Source organism: Cetorhinus maximus, chromosome 9 (assembly GCF_964194155.1).
Source record: "Cetorhinus maximus chromosome 9, sCetMax3.hap1.1, whole genome shotgun sequence".
NCBI classification, from domain to species: Eukaryota; Metazoa; Chordata; class Chondrichthyes; order Lamniformes; family Cetorhinidae; genus Cetorhinus; species Cetorhinus maximus.
Window position 1 is genome coordinate 101,309,999 of NC_135887.1, and position 23,007 is coordinate 101,333,005.

General features: G+C 43.0%; 1 protein-coding gene across 7 annotated transcripts in view; it reads left to right on the forward strand.

Annotated features, from left to right (window-relative positions):
- Positions 1–23,007, forward strand: part of dennd2b (DENN domain containing 2B) — a 546,808-nt gene that overhangs the window by 341,246 nt on the left and 182,555 nt on the right. For all 7 annotated transcript variants that reach the window (XM_078549206.1, XM_078549209.1, XM_078549205.1 and 4 more), the window contains exon 3: positions 5,646–6,884. In XM_078549206.1, the coding sequence (XP_078405332.1) occupies positions 5,646–6,884 (1,239 nt within the window). The remainder of the gene's footprint in view (positions 1–5,645; positions 6,885–23,007) is intronic.

Below are 23,007 nucleotides of genomic sequence, written 5' to 3' on the forward strand. Positions count from 1 at the left end.
AGATGTGAGTCCTTCGCACTCCCCTGAGACCATTGTCTTTGATCAACTTTGCAGACAGACTGACTCCATTCCAATGAATTTTAATGTGGATAATGGAAATTGGGGTTAACTATCTTGGGCTGTGAGTTCAAATGACTTTAGTCTCTTGTGTTTTTAAAATGTCTGTTTTTAAAAGTTCAATTCAGGTCTCCAGTCTGTGGATTAAAAATCATTATTTGGCATAAATGACATCTTCATGATAGTCCTATATATAATAGCAGTGTGTTGCTTCCAAAATCTCTCCATGGCCTCCCTTCACTTACCTTAGTGATCTGCTACCTTATAGCCGATACGTATCTGACGTTCCTTTACCACCACATTTTCCCCTTTGCTCACTCCATTCCCATTATAAGAACATAAGAAATAGGAGCAGTAGGCTATTCAGCCCCTTGAGATGCTCCATCATTCAATAAGACCATGGCTGATCTGATTGTGGCCTCAGCTCCACTTTCCTGCCTGTCCCCCATACCCTTCACGCCCTTGTGCGTCAAAAATCTGTCTAACTCAGCCTTGAATATCATCAATGACCCAGTTTGCTAGGGAAGAGAATTCCAAATGCTAATGACCTTCTGAGAGAAAAATTCCTCTTCATCGCTGTCTTAATTGGGAGACCCCCTATTTTGAAACTCTGCCCCCAAATTTTAGATTTCTCCATGAGGAGAAACATCCTCTTAGCATCTACCCTGTCAAGCCCCCTCAGATTCTTGTTTCAATAAGATCACCTCCCATTCTTCTAAACTTCAGTGATTGTAGGCCCAACCTGTTCAACCTCTCCTCATAAGACAAACCCTCATCCCAGGAATCAGCCTAGTGAACCACCTCTGACTGCTTCCAATGCAAGTATGTCACTCCTTAAGTCTGGTGACCAAAACTGTACACAGTACTCTTGATGTGGTCTCACCAATGCACTGTACAGTTTTAGCAAGACTTCCCTCCATTTATATGCCATCCCCCTTGCAATAAAAGCCAAAGTTCCATTTGACTTCCCAATTACTTATCTTATCTGCATGCTGACTTTTTTGTGATTCATCTACAAGAACATCCAGGTCCTCTGTACCACAGCATTCTGCAGTTACCATTTAAATAATATTCTGCTTTTTTGTTCTTAATACCAAAATTGATAAACTCACATTTTCTTGCATTATAATTCATCTGCCAAATTTTTGCCCAATCACTTAACCTATCTACATCCCTTTGCAAACTCTCTGTAACCTCCTCATAACTTGCTTCCCTACCTATCTTTGTATCACCAGCAAACTTGGCTACAATACATTCAGGCCCTTCATCCATGTCATTAATATACATTGTAAATAGTTGAGGAACCAGCACTGACCTCTGCGGCACTCCATTAGTTAGTTTGCCATTCTGTGAGTTACCCCAATTCTCTATTTACTGTTAGTTAGCCAGTCCTCTAAACATGCTAATTTATCACCCCCAACCCCATAACTCTTGTGTATTAATCTTCCATGTGGCACCTTATCGATTGCCATTTGGAAATCCAAATATACTGCGTCTGCTGGTTCCCCTTTATCCACCCTATTTGTTACATCCTTAAAGAACACTAATAAATTTGTCAAACACGATTTCCCTTTCACAAACCCATTTTCACTCTCTGATTGTTTTATGATTTTCTAAATGTCTGCTACTACCTCTTTACCTCTTTAACAATGGATTCTAGCATTTTCCCAATGACAGTTGTTAGACTAACTAGCCTATAATTTCCTGCTTTCCGTCTCCCTCCTTTCTTGAATAGTGGCATTACATTGTGGCTTTCTAATCCATTTGGACCTTTCCAGAATCTAGGGAATTTTGGAAAATTACAACCAATGCATCCACCATCTCTACGCCCACTTCCTTTAAGGATGCAGGTCAACACATCCAGATGACTTGTCAGCCTTAATTCCCATTAGTTTTCCTGTTTCCTTTTCCTTAGTGATGGTAATTATTTTAAGTTCCTCCCACCTTTTGCTTCTTGATTTTCTACTGTTCTTGGGATGTTTTTTGTGTTTTTTACTGTGAAGACAAAATACTTGTTCAAAGGCTCTGCCATATTTCCATTTCCTATTATAATTCCCCAGTCTCACCCTCTAAGGGACCAATGATCACTTTAGCTACTCTTTTCCTTTTTATATACTTGTCCTTACTGTCTTTTTTTTTATATGTCTTGCTAGTTTTCTCTTAAACTCCAATTTCCATGGGGATGAGTGGGGGTCATGGGTTGGCATGAGTTTGCTCTAAGTTGGCATGGGGATATAAAGGACCATGGGAATGAGCGGGGTCCATGGGTTGACAGGGAGGGTATGGGGGCCAAGGTGGTTGGGGGGGGGGTGTTGGAGGGTGGTGAGTAGAGGGGCATTGGTTGACATGGAGAATATGAGAGGCCATGAGGGCTGGGTGGGGGTCATAAGGTGACATTGATGGGGCATAGTAAGTGTGGGGGAATGAGGGGTGAGGGCTTGAGGGCTGTGTTTGGTTTTACTGCTTTTTTCACAATAGGGACTAAGGCAGGCTTTTAAACAGCCCACTTTGACACCTGGCGGCCCCTGTTGTTTCCTCCGAATTCTTTCCGGGGGCAGCCCCATCCCGCCACCATTCCCGCCCCACAACGAAAATCTGAATGTTTGGTGCACTTTCTCCTGAGTCAGGTTTGTGGCATCAGGATTTTTCCTGCCTCTGTGCTCCCGACTCAGGAGTGATAATTTAGCCCAAGCTTTCAAATCCAGGTTTGGCTGAAGGGACCAAATGTACGGTAGCTAAATTTGCCAATGACACCAAGATAGGTAGGAAAGTAAGTTATCAAGAGGTGGTAGAAAGTCTGCAAAGGAACATAGACAGGTTAAAGGTGTGGGCAAAAATTTGGCAGATGTGGCATAATTTGGGAAAATTTGAACTTGTCCACTTTGGGAGGAAGAACAGAAAAGCAGTTTACTATTTAAATGGAGAGGGATCTAGGTGTCCTGGTACATGAATCACAAAAAGTCAGTACGCAGGTGCAGCAAGTGATTAGGAAGGCAAGTGGAATGTTGGTATTTATTGCGAGGGAAATTGAATGAATATGTAGGGATGCTTTACTGCAGCTGTACAGGGCATTGGTGAGACCACATCTGGAATACAGTGTACAGTTTTGGTCTCCTTATTTGAACAAAGATATAATTGCAACAGAAGCAGTTCAGAGAAGATTCACTCGATTCATTCCTGGGATGAGTAGCTTATCTTATGAAGAAAGGTTGAGCCTACATCCATTGGAATTTAGACGAATGAGAGGTGATCTTATTGAAACATATAAGAGGTGGGTACTTGATAGGATAGATACCAGGAGAATGTTTCCACTTGCTGGGGAGACTAGAACTAGGGGACACTGTCCAAGAACAAGAGGTTACCCTTTTAATACTGAGATGAGGAGAATTTTTTCCTCTCAGAGGGTCGGTTACATGTGGAGTTCTCGTCCCCAGAGAGCAGTGGAGGCTGGGTCACAGATTTTTGATAGACAATGGAGTCGAAGGTTATGGGGGCAGACAGGAAAGTGGAATTGAAACCACAACCAGATCAGCCATGGTCTTATTTAATGGTGGAGCAGGCTTGAAGGGCCAAATGGCCTACTCCTGCTCCTAAGTCCTGTGTTCCTATTTTATTAATTGAATTCAAATTCCAAAGCTGCCATGATAGAATTTGAACCAGTGTCCCCAGAACATTAGCCTGGGCCTGTGGATTAGTAGTCCAATGACATTACCGGTCTGCCACCATCTCCCCTTTTGGGCCAATAAACTCTTCCCACCAGTGACTTCTTTCCTTTGTTATTTCCTATCTCCTCTATGTTTTGATCCTCTGAACCAAGATCATTTTTAATACAGTACATCCTTTATTAACAGAGCTAGTCCACCTCCTTTTCCTTTCTTCCTGTCTGTCTGAAATGTCAAATACAGGTTCTGGCTGTGGTCACTTTGTAACCATGGGCTGAATTTCCCACTCAACGTGCGGGTGCGCACCTGACATGTTCAAGTGTGAAATAGCGCGTGATGTCGGGTCAGCGTCCCAACGTCATTGTGCACTCGCACGATATTTTGGTTGGCGGGCGCGTGCAAGTCAGCTGCATGCCCACTGAAAATTCAGTGGCCTATTAAGGCCATTAAAGTATCAATTAGCAGGGATTTTTCACTGCCCGTCCAATTTTACAGTTGGCGGGTGGGCAAATCGGCCAGACGGCCTTTGCATTTTTCAGGGAACCTCATCCAAAGGTGGGATGAGGTTTCTGTAATTAAATTTTTAAAAATGCATGCACAGAATTTTTATAACATCCACGTACAGGTGACTCATTCTGATATGTCGACATTTTTTCCGGATTTTAAATCCTGTCTTTATTGATTTTAAATTTATCATCTCCCTGAGGCAGCTCTCTGCCTTCAGGGAGCTTTCCTTCTGTGTTCCCCGCGCCTGCGCTGATTTCAGTGCTCGCCCTCTTCCTGCCTCCATGTTGGCAGCGCTGAGTCTTTTAGCACACCTTTCACACTGGCTGGCTGTTAATTGGTCAGCCAGCGTGAAATCGTGGTCGGGGGCCAATCGTGGGCGGCGGCCCGTTCCTCGGCCACTCCTGAGCCCGCTGATCGCGGCCACCCGCTGACCCGAAAATTCTGCCCCATGTCTGTGTAATAGCTATCATAATGCACTCATTTATTTGTATTTGTGCTATCAATTCATCCATCTTGTTGTAATGTTATGTGCATTTGGATAAAGAGCCTATAATTCTGTCTTTTTTAACTTTTTTCCCTGTCTTCCCTATTTGCTGGTGCACGCTTATGCTTGTATGCTCTGTCCCTTCCTATCACACTCTAGTTATCATTACCTGTATCGCTACCCTGCACTATTGCCTTGTCCTTTCTCTTTAACCTTCCAAATCTCCCCTCACACAGATCCTCCTTCCCACTATTTTATTTAAAGCCCTCTCTGCAGCCCTAGTTATATGATTCACCAGTACACCGGTCCCAGCACAGTTCAGGTGAAGACTGTCCCAGTGGTACAGCTCCCACTTTCTCCAGTGCTGGTGCCAGTGCCCATCAATGAAATCCATTTCTTCTACTCCAATCTTTAAGCCACACATTCAACTCTCTGACCTTATTTACGCATTAACAATTTGCTTGTGGCATGGCTCAGTTAGTAATCCAGAGATTATTACCTTTGTGGTTCTGTTTTTTAATTTAGTTCCTAACAGTTCATACTCCTTTATCAGAACTTCTTTCTTAGATCTACCTGTGTGGTTGGTATGCATGTGCACCACATGGCTTGTTGAATTCTCCACCTTGTTCACTCCACCTTGCTAACTCCCTCTCTACTTTCAAAAATCTCCCCAAGATCCCTCTACTGTGCCTTTGGTTCCCCAGCCTAGTTTCTCTATTCCATTCCCATTTACCTGTCATTGCTATCCACCAGATCTCTTTATTCTTCACTGCTGAGATGATTTCCTGCACATGAAGGGTGTTACATAAAAAAGAAATGGTTATTAACAGGAGGCATAAACTCAACAATGACTAATAAACAGAAATAGAATTTGTGTATTGTGTACAATTTTTCTGTCTCTTTCATCCTCTTAAAGAAATTTTCTTTCTTTACAGGCGTCATTCAGTGTCCCCAACCACACTTTCATTGCCAGTAAGAAGCCCAACATACCCATTAAGTGACAGTGAAGACTCCTATAGGTCTAACAGATACGCTCATATTTCAACTCCAAGACTGAGTTTGAGGGATTGTGGTTCAGGAGGAGCAACACCAAGGAGCAGTTTTCTACATTCATGTAGTATTGATTCGAAAAGTCCTTTACTGAAAGCTGTGAGTATTGGATGCTTAGACACAGACCTGCCAGGTGCCACAATTGAAGGGATCAGAGACCACAAACAATCACGGGAAGAATGCCAAGAGGGGCCAGGTGATGGGATAGGCACCCACCAACTTAACCGGAGTACACTGTCTTTGGCACCTGCTTCTACATTCCGGAACCTTTCCTTCAGCCGGGCCAGCATACGTTCTCAGACTGTTGACATTAGGCAGAAGATTTCAGAATGGGAATGCAGAAAGGAAATGTCCCCCAGGCGGAATCTGATGTTGGAGAAAAGAAAAATAGGAGATAGGGCTAGTAGCGAGGGCTGCCCTAGTATGCTACCTTCACCGTGCAGTGAAAAGACCTTTGATCTGACAGGATTCAAAAGAATGAGTCGGTCATTTTCAGAGTGTTCATACCCTGAGACTGAAGATGATGCATCTGATAAAGAATCATTTGCCAGACATGAAAGATTGTTTGGTAAGAACCAGTCTTCCAATATTTGTGGTAAAGAGCACACCAAAAAACAGACCTCTGCTGTGTTAAGCAGGATTCAGAAAATTGAGCAAGCTCTCAAGGAGAGCCCCAATAAGGACCTTCCCCAGTTGCCCAGCAGCTGCTACGGCAGGGAAAGACTGAGGAAAAAATCTTCCACACTAAGTGTATCAGAGGATATTAAGGAGACTGGGAGTACAACACAGAGAGGAAGTATCAGCTCTGTGGTAACAGAGCCAGAGCCTGACCCTGTGATTGAGAAAACTACATTAGAGCAGCAGCTTAGTCATAATTCTGAAAGCTCCTACCACAAACCTGAACTGCCGACTGATAGTCTGCCTAGCATCGTGGTGAATCCTGTGCCAAAACCAAAACGCACCTTTGAGTACGAAGCAGATAAAAACCATAGGAGCTCTCCTAGCAACAGTCTACCTCCATCCTCGACTCCCACTTCTCCCCCACCTCTCCCATCAACCCCTGCTCCTCCTGTCACCCGGAGGCAGAAAAAAGATTCAAATCTCCACAGGAAAATCCATAACAGGTAAACTGGCATCTTTACTATAATGTTTACAGTGTTTACTCCTTGCTAGGAAAATCATTTAAAGGTAGAATTGTTTACAATGAATTACATTAGGACCTATCATGTATAAAAGTAATCATGTAGTTTAAAAGTAATATACGGGGACCCTGGAAGAATAAGACATTGAATGAAACTAAAGTAGTGGAGTTTCCATCAGTGTGTAAATTTGCCAAATGCTGTGATACTGAACCAGACAACTGAGGAAGGCCCCAGGTATGATATTTGGCTTGTGCTGAGTCATCAGTGGAGCAGAACAATTGTCTCCAGCATAGTGATAGAAGATGCAGTCAGGGTCATTGTATCAGACATATCACTTTGCAGAAAGGGAAAAAGAAATAATCCAATACAATACACAGTCTTTAAAATGGCCATTTCCTCTTTGGTTGCAAAACCCTCAATCCTAACCCAGAGGATTAACTCAAATCCTTTGAAAGAGAATCCTACCCTTTTATCCTGGCAATCACTGAATTCACATGGCAGAATGTTGCAGGGCTTTGGGATAAGTGTTCCTCACAGGTTCATTGTGCAGTGTGCCATATGTAACTGAGAAATATTGAATGCTATTAACATTATTGGTACTGTATTATGATTATTGAATATCCCACCTTGATGCATGCAGGTGCTTGCACTGCATTCTTGCACCACAAAAGAATGCAATTCTCATTATTTAATAGAACTCATGATGCGCCTATGCATTCAAAGACACTTCTGTTCAAATTATAATATTTTTGGTCTTTAATTGAAGATCCATTGAGGTCACTAAAATTTTGAAAATCCTTTCATTCTCAACTCATAAACCTGTAGGACCACACCTGGCTGGTGCCTATTAATGAAGGTGTTGAGTAATATTTGGCCTATGCTGATACTTCCTCCTCAGTGATGATGATAACACAGTTCTTTGGATGCCTTTCAACCCAATACAATGAAACTGTTATTACACTCACTCCCACAGTCTTCTCAGAATGACTCACGTAGTAAAAGAACTGCTGAAATATGCAAAATCATTGACTCTGTGCATTGGGCTTGGTTTTAATTGCATTTACTGTTAATACAAATTTGCTATCTGCCTGCTGTGACTTAGAGCAGCAGATGTGGTTTTATTTAATTTTAATGGTGTTGCTTTGGCTGCTGAACTGAAGCTTAGCACAAGAATTTTCCTGATGTGCTTTTTTCATTTGATATTTGTCATCACCTTAATTTGTAAGAAGTGCAGGCCTTAGTTTGTTATTCAGAGTTCGGATTGGATTAGTATTTTTGCCCACTCCCCTGACAAATTCTACTTTGAGCTTCTTTTGTACGACTTTACTTCCAAGAAACATTCATGATATATTAAGGTTGGGCGCAGTTTCGTTGTCTTAAAGGGGATGGAAAGTACTTTTTTGTACTCTCCTTTTTATAGAAGAAAATGTTTGTCTCACCTTCAATTTCTTTAATGTTTTTAAAAGAATCTTCAGCTTTATCACTGACCTGAAGCCCTTTGAACAGAATCCCTCTCCTTCACAGCAGGGCTGCTTGGGTGCCGTCAATGACAGAAAGTTGCCCTGTACAAATCTCTTAGCTTGTAGCATGGTTTTCTAAGTGTGTGACCCATTCTTGGGTGGGTCACTGTGTGTTATTATTTTGTTGACTGTATCATTTTTATAAACAATTATGAGCTGACTATACAAATTTGGATTGCCAGCAGGGAGGTTCAGCAACCAGCTGCATGTATTTGGAAATAACTGGCACACAGCCAGGGATTTGCCATTATATGTGGCTGGCAGATAAGACTGTCTGCCGACAACGAAAACTCACAAAATATAATCTTTCACTTTCTAGCTAAGTTAATGATATTTCTGCTCTACCCATTTTTGCTCTTCGCAGGCCCCCTTTACAACCCACCTCTTTTACCAAGCCATTTGTGACCAAAATATTTCCTTTGGCTCGGTATCCATTTTTGTCTGATTATGTCTCTCTGAAAAACCTTGAGACTTTTTGTAACATCAAAAAGCACTATATAAATCTATGCTGTTAATTCTCAATTTTTGTCTATCTTCCTCCTCTAAGCACCTGATAGAGTTCTTTCGGAAAATTTGGATCCTGATCAGACAGGTGATGTTCCTTGTCATACAGTAGCTCTGAGGCTCCTTCACTGGAATTTTGGCACACTCTTATATTTTCTTGGCACATTAATTCTTTTTAAAAGCAATCTTGTTGGAAGCCAGCCTTGTGGCTGGCTCAATGTCTAAACACAATGACTGCAAAAGTTAGCTGGTCACTGACATGCCATTTTTGCCAGGATTGCACCCACTAGTTACAAACATATGAAATAGGAGCAGGAGTAGGCCATTCAGCTCCTCGAGTCAGCTCCACCATTCAATAAGACCATGGCTGATCTGTTTGTGTTTCGAGTTCCACATTCCCATCAACCTCTGATAACCTTTGATTCTTGTTAGGCAAGGGAATCAATCTACCTCCGCCTTAAAAATATTCAGTGACCCCCACCTCCACTGCCTTCTGAGGCAGAGAGTTCCAAAATCACACAACCCTCTGAGAGAAAAAAAAATCCCCTCATTTCTGTCCTATAGGGGAGACCCTTAATTTTAAATCAGTGCCCTCTAGTCCTGGACTCACCCACAAAAGGAAACACCTTTTCTACATCCACCTTGTCAAGACCATTCAGGATCTTATATACTTCAATCAAGTCACCCCTCACTCTTCTAAACTGCAGTGGAAACAAGCCCAGCATGCCCAACCTATCCTCATAAGATAACCCGCTCATTCCAAGTATCAATCTAGTAAACCTCCTCTGAACTGCATCTAATGCATTTACATCCTTCCTTACATAAGGAGACCAAAACTGCACACACTATTTGAGATGCACTCTCACTAATGCCCTGTATAACTGAAGCATAACATCCTTACATTTATGTTCACTTCCTATCATAATAAAGGATAGCATTCCATTAGTCTTCATGATTGCATGCTGTACCTGCATACTAACGTTTTGTGACTCATACGTGAGAACACCAAATCCCTCTGCACCTCGGAATTCTGCAGTCGTTCTCTGTTTAAGTAATACTTTGCTTTTTTATTCTTCCTGCCAAAGTGAACAACTTCACATCTTCCCACATTATACTCCAACTGCCAGATTTTTGCCCACTCTCTCATCTATATCCATCTGCAAACTCCTATGTCTTCTTCACAACATACTTCCCTACCTATCTTTGTGTTGTCTGCACATTTAGTTACCATGCCTTTGCTCCCCTCACCAAAGTCCTTGGTGTAAACTGTAAAAAGTTTAGGTCCCAGCATAGACCCCTGCGGGACTCCACTTGTCACATCTTGCCAATTAGACAAAGACCAATTTATGGACTCTGTTTCCTGCCAGCCAGCCAATCTTATATCCATGTTAATGTGTTACTCAATATACCATGAGCTTTTATTTTCCGCAATAACCTTTGATGTGGCACCTTATCAAATGCTTTCTGGAAATCCAAGTACAGTACGTCTACAGGTTCCCATCTATCCACTGCACATGTTATTCCTTCAAAGAACTCTAATAAATTGGTTAAGCATGATTTCCTTTTCACAAAACCATGCTGACTCTTCCCGGTTACCTTGAGCTTTTCTAAGTGCCCAGCTATAACCTCTTTAGCGATCGACCCTCACACCTTCCCCAGGTCAGACACCATGCTAACTGGCCTATAGTTTCCTGTTTTATGCCCCCCTCCCTTCTTGAATAGAGGGGTTATATTTGCTACTTTCCAGTCTGATGGAACCTTTCTATTCTCTCCAGTTCTGACACTGCCATGGTTTCAGGGTTCATTGGGAGGCAACTTCATTTTCCTGGGATCAGTGGGCTACTACAGGTTACTACAGGTATATTTCTGATGCCTGCCTGCCCCATGCTGAACAAAAATACAACATCTGGCTTTCATCAGGAGCCTTTGGGGTCTTCCGGGTCATTCCTGGCAGCTCCCCCAGGAAACCCCATGCCAGAAAATACAACAACTGACTTCCGACAAAAAAAAAGACCTTGAGAGATAAATATTGGTCAGGGCACCAGGGATAACCCCCACCCTCTTGCCTTTCTTCAAAGTAGTACCATGACATCTTTTACATTCTCAAATGCAGGCCGGTGGGGCCTCAGTTTAATGTTTTATTCAAAAGATGGCTATGACAGTGCAACACTCTCTCAATGCTGCACTGGAGTCATGGAGCCTTTTGGATCGTCTTCCTTATTCCCTTTTCCCCAGGATACCCCAAGGTTTCTCCCTTTGGGCCCCTGTTGTAAGGCAGTTGATTCAGAATGTTTTTTTAAAAAAGAAAAATTTATTTCCTTATCGTTGGGCCCACCTCAGTAGGCCCCACTTTTGTCTGCCGCGATACCTCAAGATACACAGACCTCCAGTTTTATGCTGCTTTTCTCAGAGTCAGAGAACAGTAGTTTTCCAGCACAGGGAAACCTCCTCACTAACTCCAGCCATTTAGCATAATTGGCCTTAACATTGATCTGTCTTTTACTCCGACCAGAAACTCCCAGATTTGGAGTTAAAGTAAGAACCCACACCAGATCTCTCAAGGAATCTGTTTTCACCGCAGTAACAAAAATGCTTTATTGGATTTTTACTAAATTTGTAATTTCCTACAACAGATTTTTGGCTTCTATCAGAAGCATTAAAGGGGTTATTTCTGCTGCTTGTAATTTATAACTAAATTCTAAATGTATGTATGAGAAGCACGTTTGAAATTGTTGTCTATGGTTCCCCACCAGAATTTACCATCACCTCTCCACTGGGTGTGATCCTTACAGAACTGGCACACTTATCCACCATTTTTCAGCACCCCTAAAACTGTTACACCAGAGATACACCCATGACCAGAGATTATTTTCAGGGCTTGAATGCCTACTAGAATGGCAGGCAGTAGATGCTGAAAGATATGCAAATATATATATTTTAATGAATCTATTTCATTGCAGATAGAACTAAAACACCATTTAACTTTGCTATTGTCTCCAGACATACACAGCTGCTAACTTGGCAGGGAGGTTTTGAAGAAGCAATAATCATATGCACACGAAAGCAATTCATCCTTCCAGCCATCTAAACAACCAATGCCTCAAAGTAGGCCATTTTGACTTTTTAATCAGATATACTTTTTAATCTCTTTTAAACAGTCATAAAGATACGAGCTAGGAGGAGGTAGGAATAAGAAAGAACAGTTAGTCCATCTAATTGGCTGCTTTACGGGCTTCATGATCAAAATGTACACTGCAAACCCTCTTGTTTCTGTCTAGTTTCTTTATGGTTACAACGCAGAGGAGGTCATTTGGCCTGCCCTGTGTGTGCCAGCTCTCCGCAAGAGTAACTCAGCTTTTCCCGCTTCCCTGCCTTTTTCCTGTAGCAATGCAGATTTTTTCTCTTCAGATAATTTGCGCTTCCCTTTTGAAAGCTACAATTGAATCTGTCTCAAGCACACTTCCAGGCAGTGCATTCCAGGCCTTAACCACTGACTGCATAAAAAAAGTTTTCCTCATGGGCCAGGATCTTTAGGGCGGGGGGCGGGGCCCACTCGCCGACGTGTAAAATGACACGGGATGACGTTGGGCAGAACTCCCGACGTCACCCTGTGTCATTTCAATTTTCAGGTCGGCGGGGGCGCAGCCGAATGAGCTGTGCGTCCGTTGACCTGTCAACGGCCTATTGAGGCCATTTAAAAAGTAATTGAGATAATTAATGGACCTGCCCATCCAACCTTAGGGTTGGCGAGCAGGCCGGGAGCCCTGGCGGACTTCAGAAAAAGCAGGAAACCTCATCCACGGGCGAGGTGAGGTTTCATGAGGGTTTTAAAAATTTTAATAAATGTATGCTTTAAAGTGATGGACATGTCCCAACTCATGTGACAGTGTCGCATGAGGGGACATGTCAGGGAAATTTTTTTTTTGCACCAGCACCATTTTTAAATTTGGCGCCGATCTCCCCGAGGCAGCTCTTAGCCTCAGGGAGATGAGTGTGCTCTTTCGCGCGCATGCCCGAAGGAGCGCATTCTCAGCTGAGGGATTCCCCCCTGCCTGCACAGGCAGCGCATAGCGTTTCCTGGCGGACGTCACGCTGGGTGGGCCTTAATTGGCCTGCCCACGTAAAATGGCAGCGTGCCCCCACCCGCTCCTGCGCTTCCCCCCCAATGGGGGGAAAATTCTTCCCATGATTATTTAGTGGTTGAACTAATCCAACATTCACTGTGATAGTCTGTGTTGTAAAAACCTCCAGCAATAAGATCATTGCAGTATTTTCTTTTCTTCTGAAGAAGTGTCATATTTAACTTGAAGCGTTAACTCTGTTTCTCTCTCCACAGATCCTGACAGACCTGTTTAGTATTTCCAGGACTTTCTGTTTTTATTTTCTTTGCTGAATACTTAGTAATCTTTGTAGACCTTGAGACATTCTGGGGCAACCATATAGAGTGATACATTGCTGATCTCAGTCAGTGATCTTTACCATTTCCACTTCGTGGACATAAAGGCCCAGATTTTCACCTCATGGTGAAAAAACTGGAAATGCCCAAACATCGGAAGAACCCCCCATCCCCCCGAACACGGCACTTCCCATTTTCAAGGAGGCAGGATTATTGGCGGGGCACATTTTATGGAGACAGCTGGCCATTTAAATCATCAGCTTCCTCCACTGAAGTGGGATTTTAGTAGGCCAGGAGTGTAAAACCTGATGTGTACATATTAGAACAGGTTAGAGCAGATCTGAATTTGGTGGATACGTGTGGAAAGCCAGGGAAAGGTAAGGTACCCCTTTGGACCTGGCATTGGGACACATTTGGGGGAGGTAAGGTGCTCTTTGGGCTAGGCCAGGTGACTGTTAGAATTTTTAAAATGTGCATTAAAAAGTGCATGACCTCATTACTGTCAAGCCCATTGGAACTGACAACAGACCTGTTGAAATAAACTGTCAAGACTGTCAGAAGCATGTGTCGAAGGGATCTGTCAAAGGGATCTGTCAAAGGGAGCTGTCAAAGGGAGCTGTCAAGCTTTCAAGGCATTTAAAAGTTCGGCCTTTAAATCTTTGAAAAAATTGTCTGGACTGTTTTTTAAAAAAAAAAATTGCTTGTTATTTCACTCTGTCTGCTGACATAAGTGACACAAAAGGGAATTGCAAACTATCTGAAGAGGTCTCCTGCTGCTGGATTAGTACTGCATGATTGATTTCGCAGTCATCCATTATCACAGACAGGTAGCTGTCATTTCACAGTTTGGTTGACAACTACAAGTGGTTATGGATGTTTTTGCGGGACTATGAATTCCAGCGTTTGTTGTTATAAGGGATTGTGCACTTGAATGAACTATTTGTTGTTATAGGGCTTTATTTTGTTGAAGGAATGCAAATAATGTAAATGGGTTTTTATGAATGAGGGAGTATTTTTTCAATATAGTGAAGTCTGCAGTAAACATTTAGAAGGAAGCAAAATACTGCGGTTGCTGGAAATCTGAATTAAAAACAAAAAATGCTGGAAAAGCTCAGCGGGTCTGGTAGCATCTGTGAAGAGAGAAACAGAGTTAACGTTTTGAGCCTGTATTACTTTTCTTCAGAGCTAAAGAGAAGTAGAAATGTGATAGATCTTATACTGCTTAAGGGGGGTGGAGCAGGTGGCGCAAAATAGAAGGTCAGGGATAGATGGGAACTAAGGAGAGATTGACAAAGATGTCATGGACACAAGACAAAGGGAGTGTTAATGATAGTAGTAAAGATTAAAGAAGGTGCTGATAGTGGCATAAAGGCAAGAGCAGAGTGTGATAATAGTAGAACAAGGGTCAGCGCTCAGTGAAAGCACTACATAGAAACTAGTGACAGATGGCCATGTGTGTGTCTGTATGTGTGTGTGTGTCTGTGTGTGTGTGTGTTGGGCAGGGTGGGGAATGGGAAAAGGGATAAAAACATGAATAGCTAATTATAAATAAATTAAATTAAAATTAACAAAACATTTGGGTTAAAAAAGGGGTGAGGATAGAGGAGAGAGTTCATGGTCTGAAGTTGTTGAACTCGATGTTAAGTCCAGAAGGCTGTAAAGTGCCTAATTGGAAGATGAGGTGCTGTTCCTCCAGTTTGCATTGGACTTCACTGGAACATTGCAGCAGGCCAAGGACGGACATATGGGCAAGAGAGGAGAATGTTGTGTTGAAATGGCAAGTGACAGGAAGGTCTGGTCATGCTTGCGGACTGAGCGAAGGTGCTCTGCAAAGCGGTCGCTCAGTCTGTGTTTAGTCTCCCCAATGTAGAGGAGACCACATTATGATGCTAAAGTCAGAGAAAGGATAGTGATAGTGTCGCAAGAATGCCTCTTTATTTTCAAAAAATCATTTAAAAAAAATCTTTCAACTGACTGGAAATTCAGTACTTTGAAAAATGAGACAGCAAACTGCTTTAAAAAGCAAGGCCACCTTCCAAGGTGAAGGTGAGAAAAGCAAACAAGAACCCCTCCAAAAGGAAGTGTGAAAAGAGGGACATTTGAAAGGAAACCTACGGATTTCAAAACCCAACACTCTAACTAAGGAAGAGATTAAAAATGCAAAGTCCTGAATTTTAATCAATAGTACAGACAATGGGAACTGCTAACAAGCCAGATACACCCAACAGGCACTCAGATCACTAGGAGAACTGATAGGACTAAAATCTGAGAAGACCCTCGGACATGATGGCCTGCATCCGAGGGTCTTAAAGGAAGTGGCCGCAGAGATAGTGGATGCATTGGTTATAATCTTCTAATATTCTCTAGATTCTAGAAAGGTCCCATTGGATTGGAAAGCCACAAACGACTTTTGAAGAAAGGAAGGAGGCAGAAAGCAGGAAACAATAGGCCAGTTAGTCTAACATTGGGAAATTACATCAGAACAGTTACTTTTTGGGAAAATGGTAGAATTCATTATTAAGGAGGTAGTAGCAGGACATTTGGAAAATCATAGTACAATTAGGCAGAGCCAGGATGGTTTAGTGAAAGGAAAATCATGTTTGACAAATTCATCAGAGTGCTTTGAGGATGTACCAAACAGGGTGGATAAAGGGGAACCAGTAGATGTAGTGTGTTTAGATTTTGAAAAGGAATTTGATAAGGTGCTATATAAAAGGTTACAGGGATGAAGTATTAGCATCAATAGAGGACTGACTAACTAACAGGAAATAGAGAATCAGGATAAATGGATCATTTTCAGGTTAGCAAACTGTAACCAGTGTGGTGTTGGGCTTCAACTATGGGTGATCTATATTAATGGTTTGAATGAAGGGACCATGTTGTTGCTAAATTTCCTGATGATACAAAGATAGGTAGGTAAGCAAGTTGTGAGGCGGATACAGAGAGTCTGCAAAGGGATATAGATAGGTTAAGTGAGTGGGTGAAAATTTGGCTGATGGAGTTTAATGTGGGAATATGTGAGATTGTCCACTTTGACATGGAGGATAGTGAAGCAGAATATTCTTTAAATGGAGAGACTGCAGAATGCTGCAGTACAGAGGGTTCTGGGTATCCTTGTACATGAACCACAAAGTGTTAGCATGCAGGTACAGCAAGTAATTGGGAAGGCAAATGAAATGTTGGCCTTTGTTGCAAGGAGGATGGAGTACAAAAGTAGAGAAGTGTTGATGCCACTGTACTCGCACCTGGAGAATTCTGAACAGTTTTGCTCTCCTTATTTAAGGAAGGATAGACTTGCATTGGAAGTAGTTCAGAGAGGGTTCAGTAGGCTGATTCCTGGGAAGAGAGGATTGTCTTTTGAGGAAAGATTGAGCAGGGTGGACCTATATTCATTGGAGTTTAGAAGAATGAGAGATGATCTTATTGAAACATATCAGATACTGAGAGGGGCTTGACAGGGTAGAGGCTGAGTGGATGTTTCCTCTCATTGGGAATCTAGGACTAGGGGCTACAGGTAATAATAAGGGGTGATATTTTATGTCCTCCCCCAAGGTGAGTTTGGAGGCAGGGAGGGAATTTAATCAGGTGAGATGGTGGTGGGTGGGGACCCCACCACCTTCCTGCCTCCACCCTGATTAAGTCTGTCGTGGGAAGGTCCATGGGTGGCTTTCCTGCCAAGCCACCAATTGAGGCTCTCAAATGGGTCATAAATGTCCACTTTAGGGCCTTGTCCCACCATTGCTGGTATTAATCCAGCACCACGTGGGCCTGTTGCCATGCGGTGAGCATGATGAGCAAACCTTTGTGGGTTGTTTGTGGTCTCCCACGATTTGGGGGGGTTTCTGGGGTCAAGGGTCCCTTGGTCAAAAGCACAATGCCTGTTTGTGGGACCCGTTATCGGGAAGGGGCAGGCCCGCTGAGAGCTATCCCTCTGTCCTGCTGCCAACCCCCCCTACACCCTCTTCCCCACAAAACCCCTCCCGCCATCCTCTGGCCTGGGTCTTCCATGATCCTGGGCCTCCGGTGGGTGTTTTTCCTGTAGCAGGCAATGCTTCCGCAGTGGCACTGCTGAGCAAAAGAGCTGCAGACCTCAGGTTGGCGGCCAACTCTCGGCCGGCAATCCTGAAGCTCTTCTCATGGCCTGTTAATTGCCTGATTTATTCCTAATTTGGCAGGCCTAGCCCAAAGGAGGCAACGCAGTTCCTTGTCAGATCTTTAGCTGGAGGCCCAGAACCTCATCGCCTCCATAAAATTCCCCCCAACAGGGTCTCCCATTTACGACGGAGCTGAGGAAGAATTTCTTCTCTCAGAGGGATGCCAGTCTTGGGAATTCTCTTCCACAGCGGGCAGTGGAGGCTGGGTCATTGACTATACTTAAGACTGAGTTAGACAGATTTTTGATCTGCAAGTGGGTCGAGGCTTATGGGGGACAGGCAGGAAAGTGGAGATAAGGTCGCATTCAGATCAGTCATGATCTTATTGACTGTCAGAGCAGTCTCGATCGGCCAAATGGCCTACTCCTGCTCCTCTTTCTTATGACTATATAATCTTATGAATGTGTTCAAATATTTTCTATGTGGCATTAAAAAAATAATGAACAGTTATTTGAATCTACTTTGTTGCAGTCATTTTTGAAAGTGTATAATAACCTTTTTAATTCAAGTCAGAGAGAATCTGTCTCAAGTGTTGAAAAGAAAATAATCAGGCCAGATAGGTCCTGTCCGTGGTGAGAAAAAGAATGAAACTGCATTAATAATATTGAATAAATCTTGGTTTAGTGCAGCATTCGGAGCTTCTTATTTTCTGCTATTCGAGTGAGCTTATCTTACTAACTACTATAAAAAACGTATTAGTGTGAGAAAAATAAGGTACTGTTGTCTAGTTTTAGTCAATTCCTGTTTCTTTAGATCTAGTCACCATATAAGTTGTTTTAAAAAATGAGGTCAGTCCAGATCTCAGTAGCAAGCTTATTTCAATTTAATATCTTAGGCTTTAATGGTTACCAGTGGGAGAGGGAAATAACTCACACTTTAAACAATGCTGTGCAATTGCTTCCATTTGTTTAACAATTTCTTTTCTTAAACCTGTGTGGTGGGATTTTCAAAATCCAGGACGTGCTGGTAACTATATTCCAGTTAAAGTCACAGAGCAAATTTCATCTTCCATGCCTGGGCACGAAGCAGGAGAAGCAGATTGCCCATCTGTTACAGAACCTGCCTATTTTCACTTAATTAAAAGCAGGTACCACAACAACGGGTGACCCAATCCTTCAGATTGCTGCTCAGACAATAATGACCAAAATTTATCCCACAAGAATCGTTTTGACATTTTAATTTGAAAAGAACCAATCAGTTTGAACCTCCTGAAAATAATTGAATCTTCAAGAAATAGTGCAGATTAATTAGTGTTCTGCAGTGATATGAAATTCAAGGGAAAGAAACATTGTTGTTTAAAAATTATTTACAAAAAGTTAGCTTAATTTTTAGAATTATGATCTTTTTGTTACTTCATTCCTTCAAAGAATTAAGTCAAATATTATCTACTGTCACCTTATAAGGAAAAAATATGAATTGTTTGTGCTTATGCAACTTTTGCAAAATAAATTTGTTTGATATTTTAAACTTAAAAATTAGGTCTGTGTGATGCTTATCAGTTGCTATTCACCCTCGATAATGCATTAAACTTTACCTTACATTTTTGAAAGCCAAGGAAAACAGGAAAGATGTTTTTGGAGATGGACCAGGTATTGCAGTACATGAAACTGGGTAATAGAGTTCAGGGCTTAGGTTTTGCATTAACTGTTGGTGTCCCTGCTGTCAGTAAGATTGCAGGAGAAGTCCTGGAACTGTGAAGCGCTCTTATAGAGCATGGCATTGGTTGGAATGTGGATAAAATTAGGGTATCAGAATTTAACATTATTGTTGGATATGGAGTTGGGAGCACTGGGAATTGGTCCTAGAAATTGGCAGAGCTGGAGGTTGTTGCAGTGTGGCAGAACGTCTTGTGATCTGTAGGCACTGGCAGGCAGAGATTCCTGAGGTTTGTGTGGGCTGATGCGGTTTTGTTGAAATAGATCCCCTAGCCTGCAAACTTTGGGTGGAATCAGATGACACAAAACCTGGAACTACTCTGAACTGTAAGGAGGATAGAAAAAGACTTCAAGAGGGCACAGACAGGCTGATGCAATGGACAGACACATGCCAGATGAAATTTAATGCAGAGAACTGTGAAGGGGTACATTTTGGCAGGAAGAAGGAGGAGAGACGATATAAAATAAAAGGTTCAATTCTAATGGAGCTGCAGGAGCAGAGGGATCTGGGAGCATACAAATCATTGAAGGTGGCAGGACAGGTTGAGAAAGTGCTTAATAAAACATTGGGGATCCCGGGTTTTATAAATAGAGGCATAGAATACAAAAGCAAGGAATTTGTGATGAACCTTTATAAAACTGGCTCAGCCTCGATTGAGTTTTGTGTCCAACTCTGGGCACCAGACTTTAGGAATGATGTCAAGGCTTTAGAGAGGATGCGGAAAAGATTTACAAGAATAGTTCCAGGGATAAGGGACTTCAGCTATGAGGATAGGATGGAATAGATGTGGCTGTTCTCCTTATTGAAGAGAAGGCTGAGAGGAGATCTGACAGAGGTGTTCAAAATTATGAGGGGTCTGAACAAAGTAAATAGAGACAAACTGTTCCCTTCTCTTAAGTAGATTGGCAAAAGAGTCAAAGGTGATATAAGGAAAAACATTTTTAGGCAGTTTATGGTTAGGATTTGGAATGCACTGCCAGGGAGTGTGGTGGAGATGGATTCAATTGTGGCTTTCAAATGGAAATGGATACATTCAAATGGATAAACACCTGAAGTGAAAAAAAAAATGCTGGATTACAGGGAAAGGACATGGGAGTGGGATTAGATGATTTGCTCTCTCAGAGTCAGCAAGGACTCAATGGGCTGATTCTTCTGTGCTTTAACCATCCTGTAGTTCTATGATTGTATGAGCTCTGGAGTGTGAGAGAACTGGGTGGGCACTTGCAACATCAAGGAAACTGTAGATTGGGATTCTGGGGTTTGGGAGCTTTGAGGATGTCTCAGTTTCCATGAGCATTGCAGGTTGGAATGGGGATTGTAGATTATGGGAGCTGGGGAAAGGGTATTACTGAGATATGAAAGCAAGGTGGGATCCTAGGATATTGAAGATCCGGGATGCGAGCAATGTGAATGGCATCTTGGAGTTGACAGTGCTGGGAGGGATAGCCTGAGGACTGAGGCCTGTGGCAAAGGTTCTCAAGATTTAGGGGGAAAGAAAGATATTCTGGTGTCTGGAAACACTGGGCAGGGGTATCTGGAGACTTGACCCAGATTATGGAGGAAAGGAGGGTTTGCAAGAATTGAGATGCACCTTAGGTAATTAGGGATCCTGGAGCGTGCTGTGGCATTGATGGGGGACTATAGCCTGTTAGTATTTAAGGAGGAAGTCAGGCTGTTGTATTATTAAGGGGATGGGCCCAGAAGAATGTGGCTCAAAATATCCCATAGCCTATTACACAACTTCAGCTGTTCCTACCTTGTTGGTTTGGATCCCAGCCATCTGACCAAAAGCTCATGACGCTATGCTGACTGTATGCAATCAGAAAATATATTAGTTCCACAACTTTGCACTCCCAGTGGGATTCACACCTGAGGGAAGACAAAATGGAAAATCAAAACTATAGTGCTTTAGCCTTTGACTTTATGCCATGTGAGTGCAGCCCCCTGTTAGAACCATGGCACAGTTGTGTTTTCAACTCTCTCAAGGCTGGTGGCTGCAAACTCACAGGGTAGTTTGCATTTAGCTGCAGGCAGAATATCTACCAAAGTGGATAGCAGATGGTGGTAGCAGCATCATGGAACTTATGCAGTGCCAAGAAACCAATGATGGCCTGGTTGTCAGCAGCAGCATTGGAGGCTGGGACCTCAGTGGGAGATGTGTTGGTTGCGGGTTGGATATTAACTCTTGGGCCAGACTTTAAAAAATTTATTCTCCAGGAATGTGGTAGAAGATCATTTTGTTAGCGGGCAGAGGCAGCAGCAGATCATATTATGTTAAAGTGGTGCTGATAGTTTTGTGGCTCTTACAATGGATAATATCCCCTCCTCATCATCCATTAGCAGTTAGTGAGTGACAGACCATTCTGCTCACTTGGCTACGTTAAATTCCAGTTTTACTGGCTAACTGCCTTTCTCTCATAGCTCACTGGCCAACTGATATGCACTGATTCAGCAGGGACGAGAACTTCCTTTACATCCCCAGTTTCCGATAGGTTGCTCCCAGCGGTGCCCCATAGATTAATCCTCAATTCCAGGCAATTTCTAGACAATCCTGGAGGATTTGAAACCCCCAGCATGTCAGACAAAAACCATAAGAGGAAATTGCTGTAGCAAGTGTTACATTTAAAGACAGAATCACCGTACACAGGATATTTAATATATATTGATACAGAGGCTCTGTGACATTACTTATAGTGAGTCAGAGAATCTGTTGTTTTATGACAATAGGTGCATTATATCATATAAAGTGTTGCCAGTGGCCCTGATTTACAATGATTGAATAAGTGAAGCTCTGTTTTCAGTACATGGTATTGTAGAATTTTTACTGGCATCGTGCAGATTAAATTCCACAACTTTTTATTTTTCATGGGCCAGAATTTTACCTTCGGCGAGTGAGCGCGCGCCCGACACGCCGGAATGTAAAATGACGCGCAATGACATCGAGCGTGCATCCCAACGTCACCGCACACCGTCGCGATATTTCGCTAGGCAGGCGCGCGATGAAAATATAGATGCGCCCGCCAGTCATTAATGAACCAGTTAAGGCCCTTGAGGCACTAATTGTCTGTGATTTTACGCAGCCCATGTGATTTTCAGGGCATTGCATGGACACAACAGGCAGGCGGGTAGGCCACATTTTCAAAAACCTCATCCACGGGCGGGATAAGAGGGGTGAGTGGGCTCGCTAATGCGAGTTGTTTATGTTTTAGCTTATAAGTTGCTGCTGTTTCCTTGTGTGAGCAGGATTTCATTTTGCTTCAGTGCTGCTTTGACAGAAATAAGAGGCTTCAGTTCAGGACTCCAGAGGAGTCACACCTCCTGAGACCTTCCAGGTATCAGACAGCCTTCCCTTGCCCTGGGAATGGGGATTGTGGTCTGAGCTGGAGGTACCTCCTCTGAGGAGGAAGAAAGGGCCAAAAGGGGGAGGAGGCTAGGTGTCCCTTTTCAGCCTCCAAGGGAGCGACCTGTGGGAGGATAGACGCAGGCACAAGGGGCGCAGGGCCAACAGGAAGTCCAAGGCGGAAGGGGCCGCAGAAGACGCCACTATCCTGCTGCCAGGATTTACAGGCGGCGATGCAGCTACCTCAATATGTCTGAGGTACAATGCCGAATGAGGCTCCATCTCTCAAGGGAGACAGTGACCTCCATCTGTCAGATAATCGGCCCTGAGATCCGCTCCAACAGTGTGGGTGGACACTCCATACCAGTGGCGCTGAAGGTCACAGTGGCCCTCAACTTCTATGCCTCTGGCTCTTTCCAGGGGTCGGTGGGTGATCTTTGTGGAGTCTCCCAATCAGCTGTACCCAGTTGTGTCAAGCTGGTGACAGATGCTCTGTTCAGGCGTGCATTGACTTTCATTCACTACCACACGGACG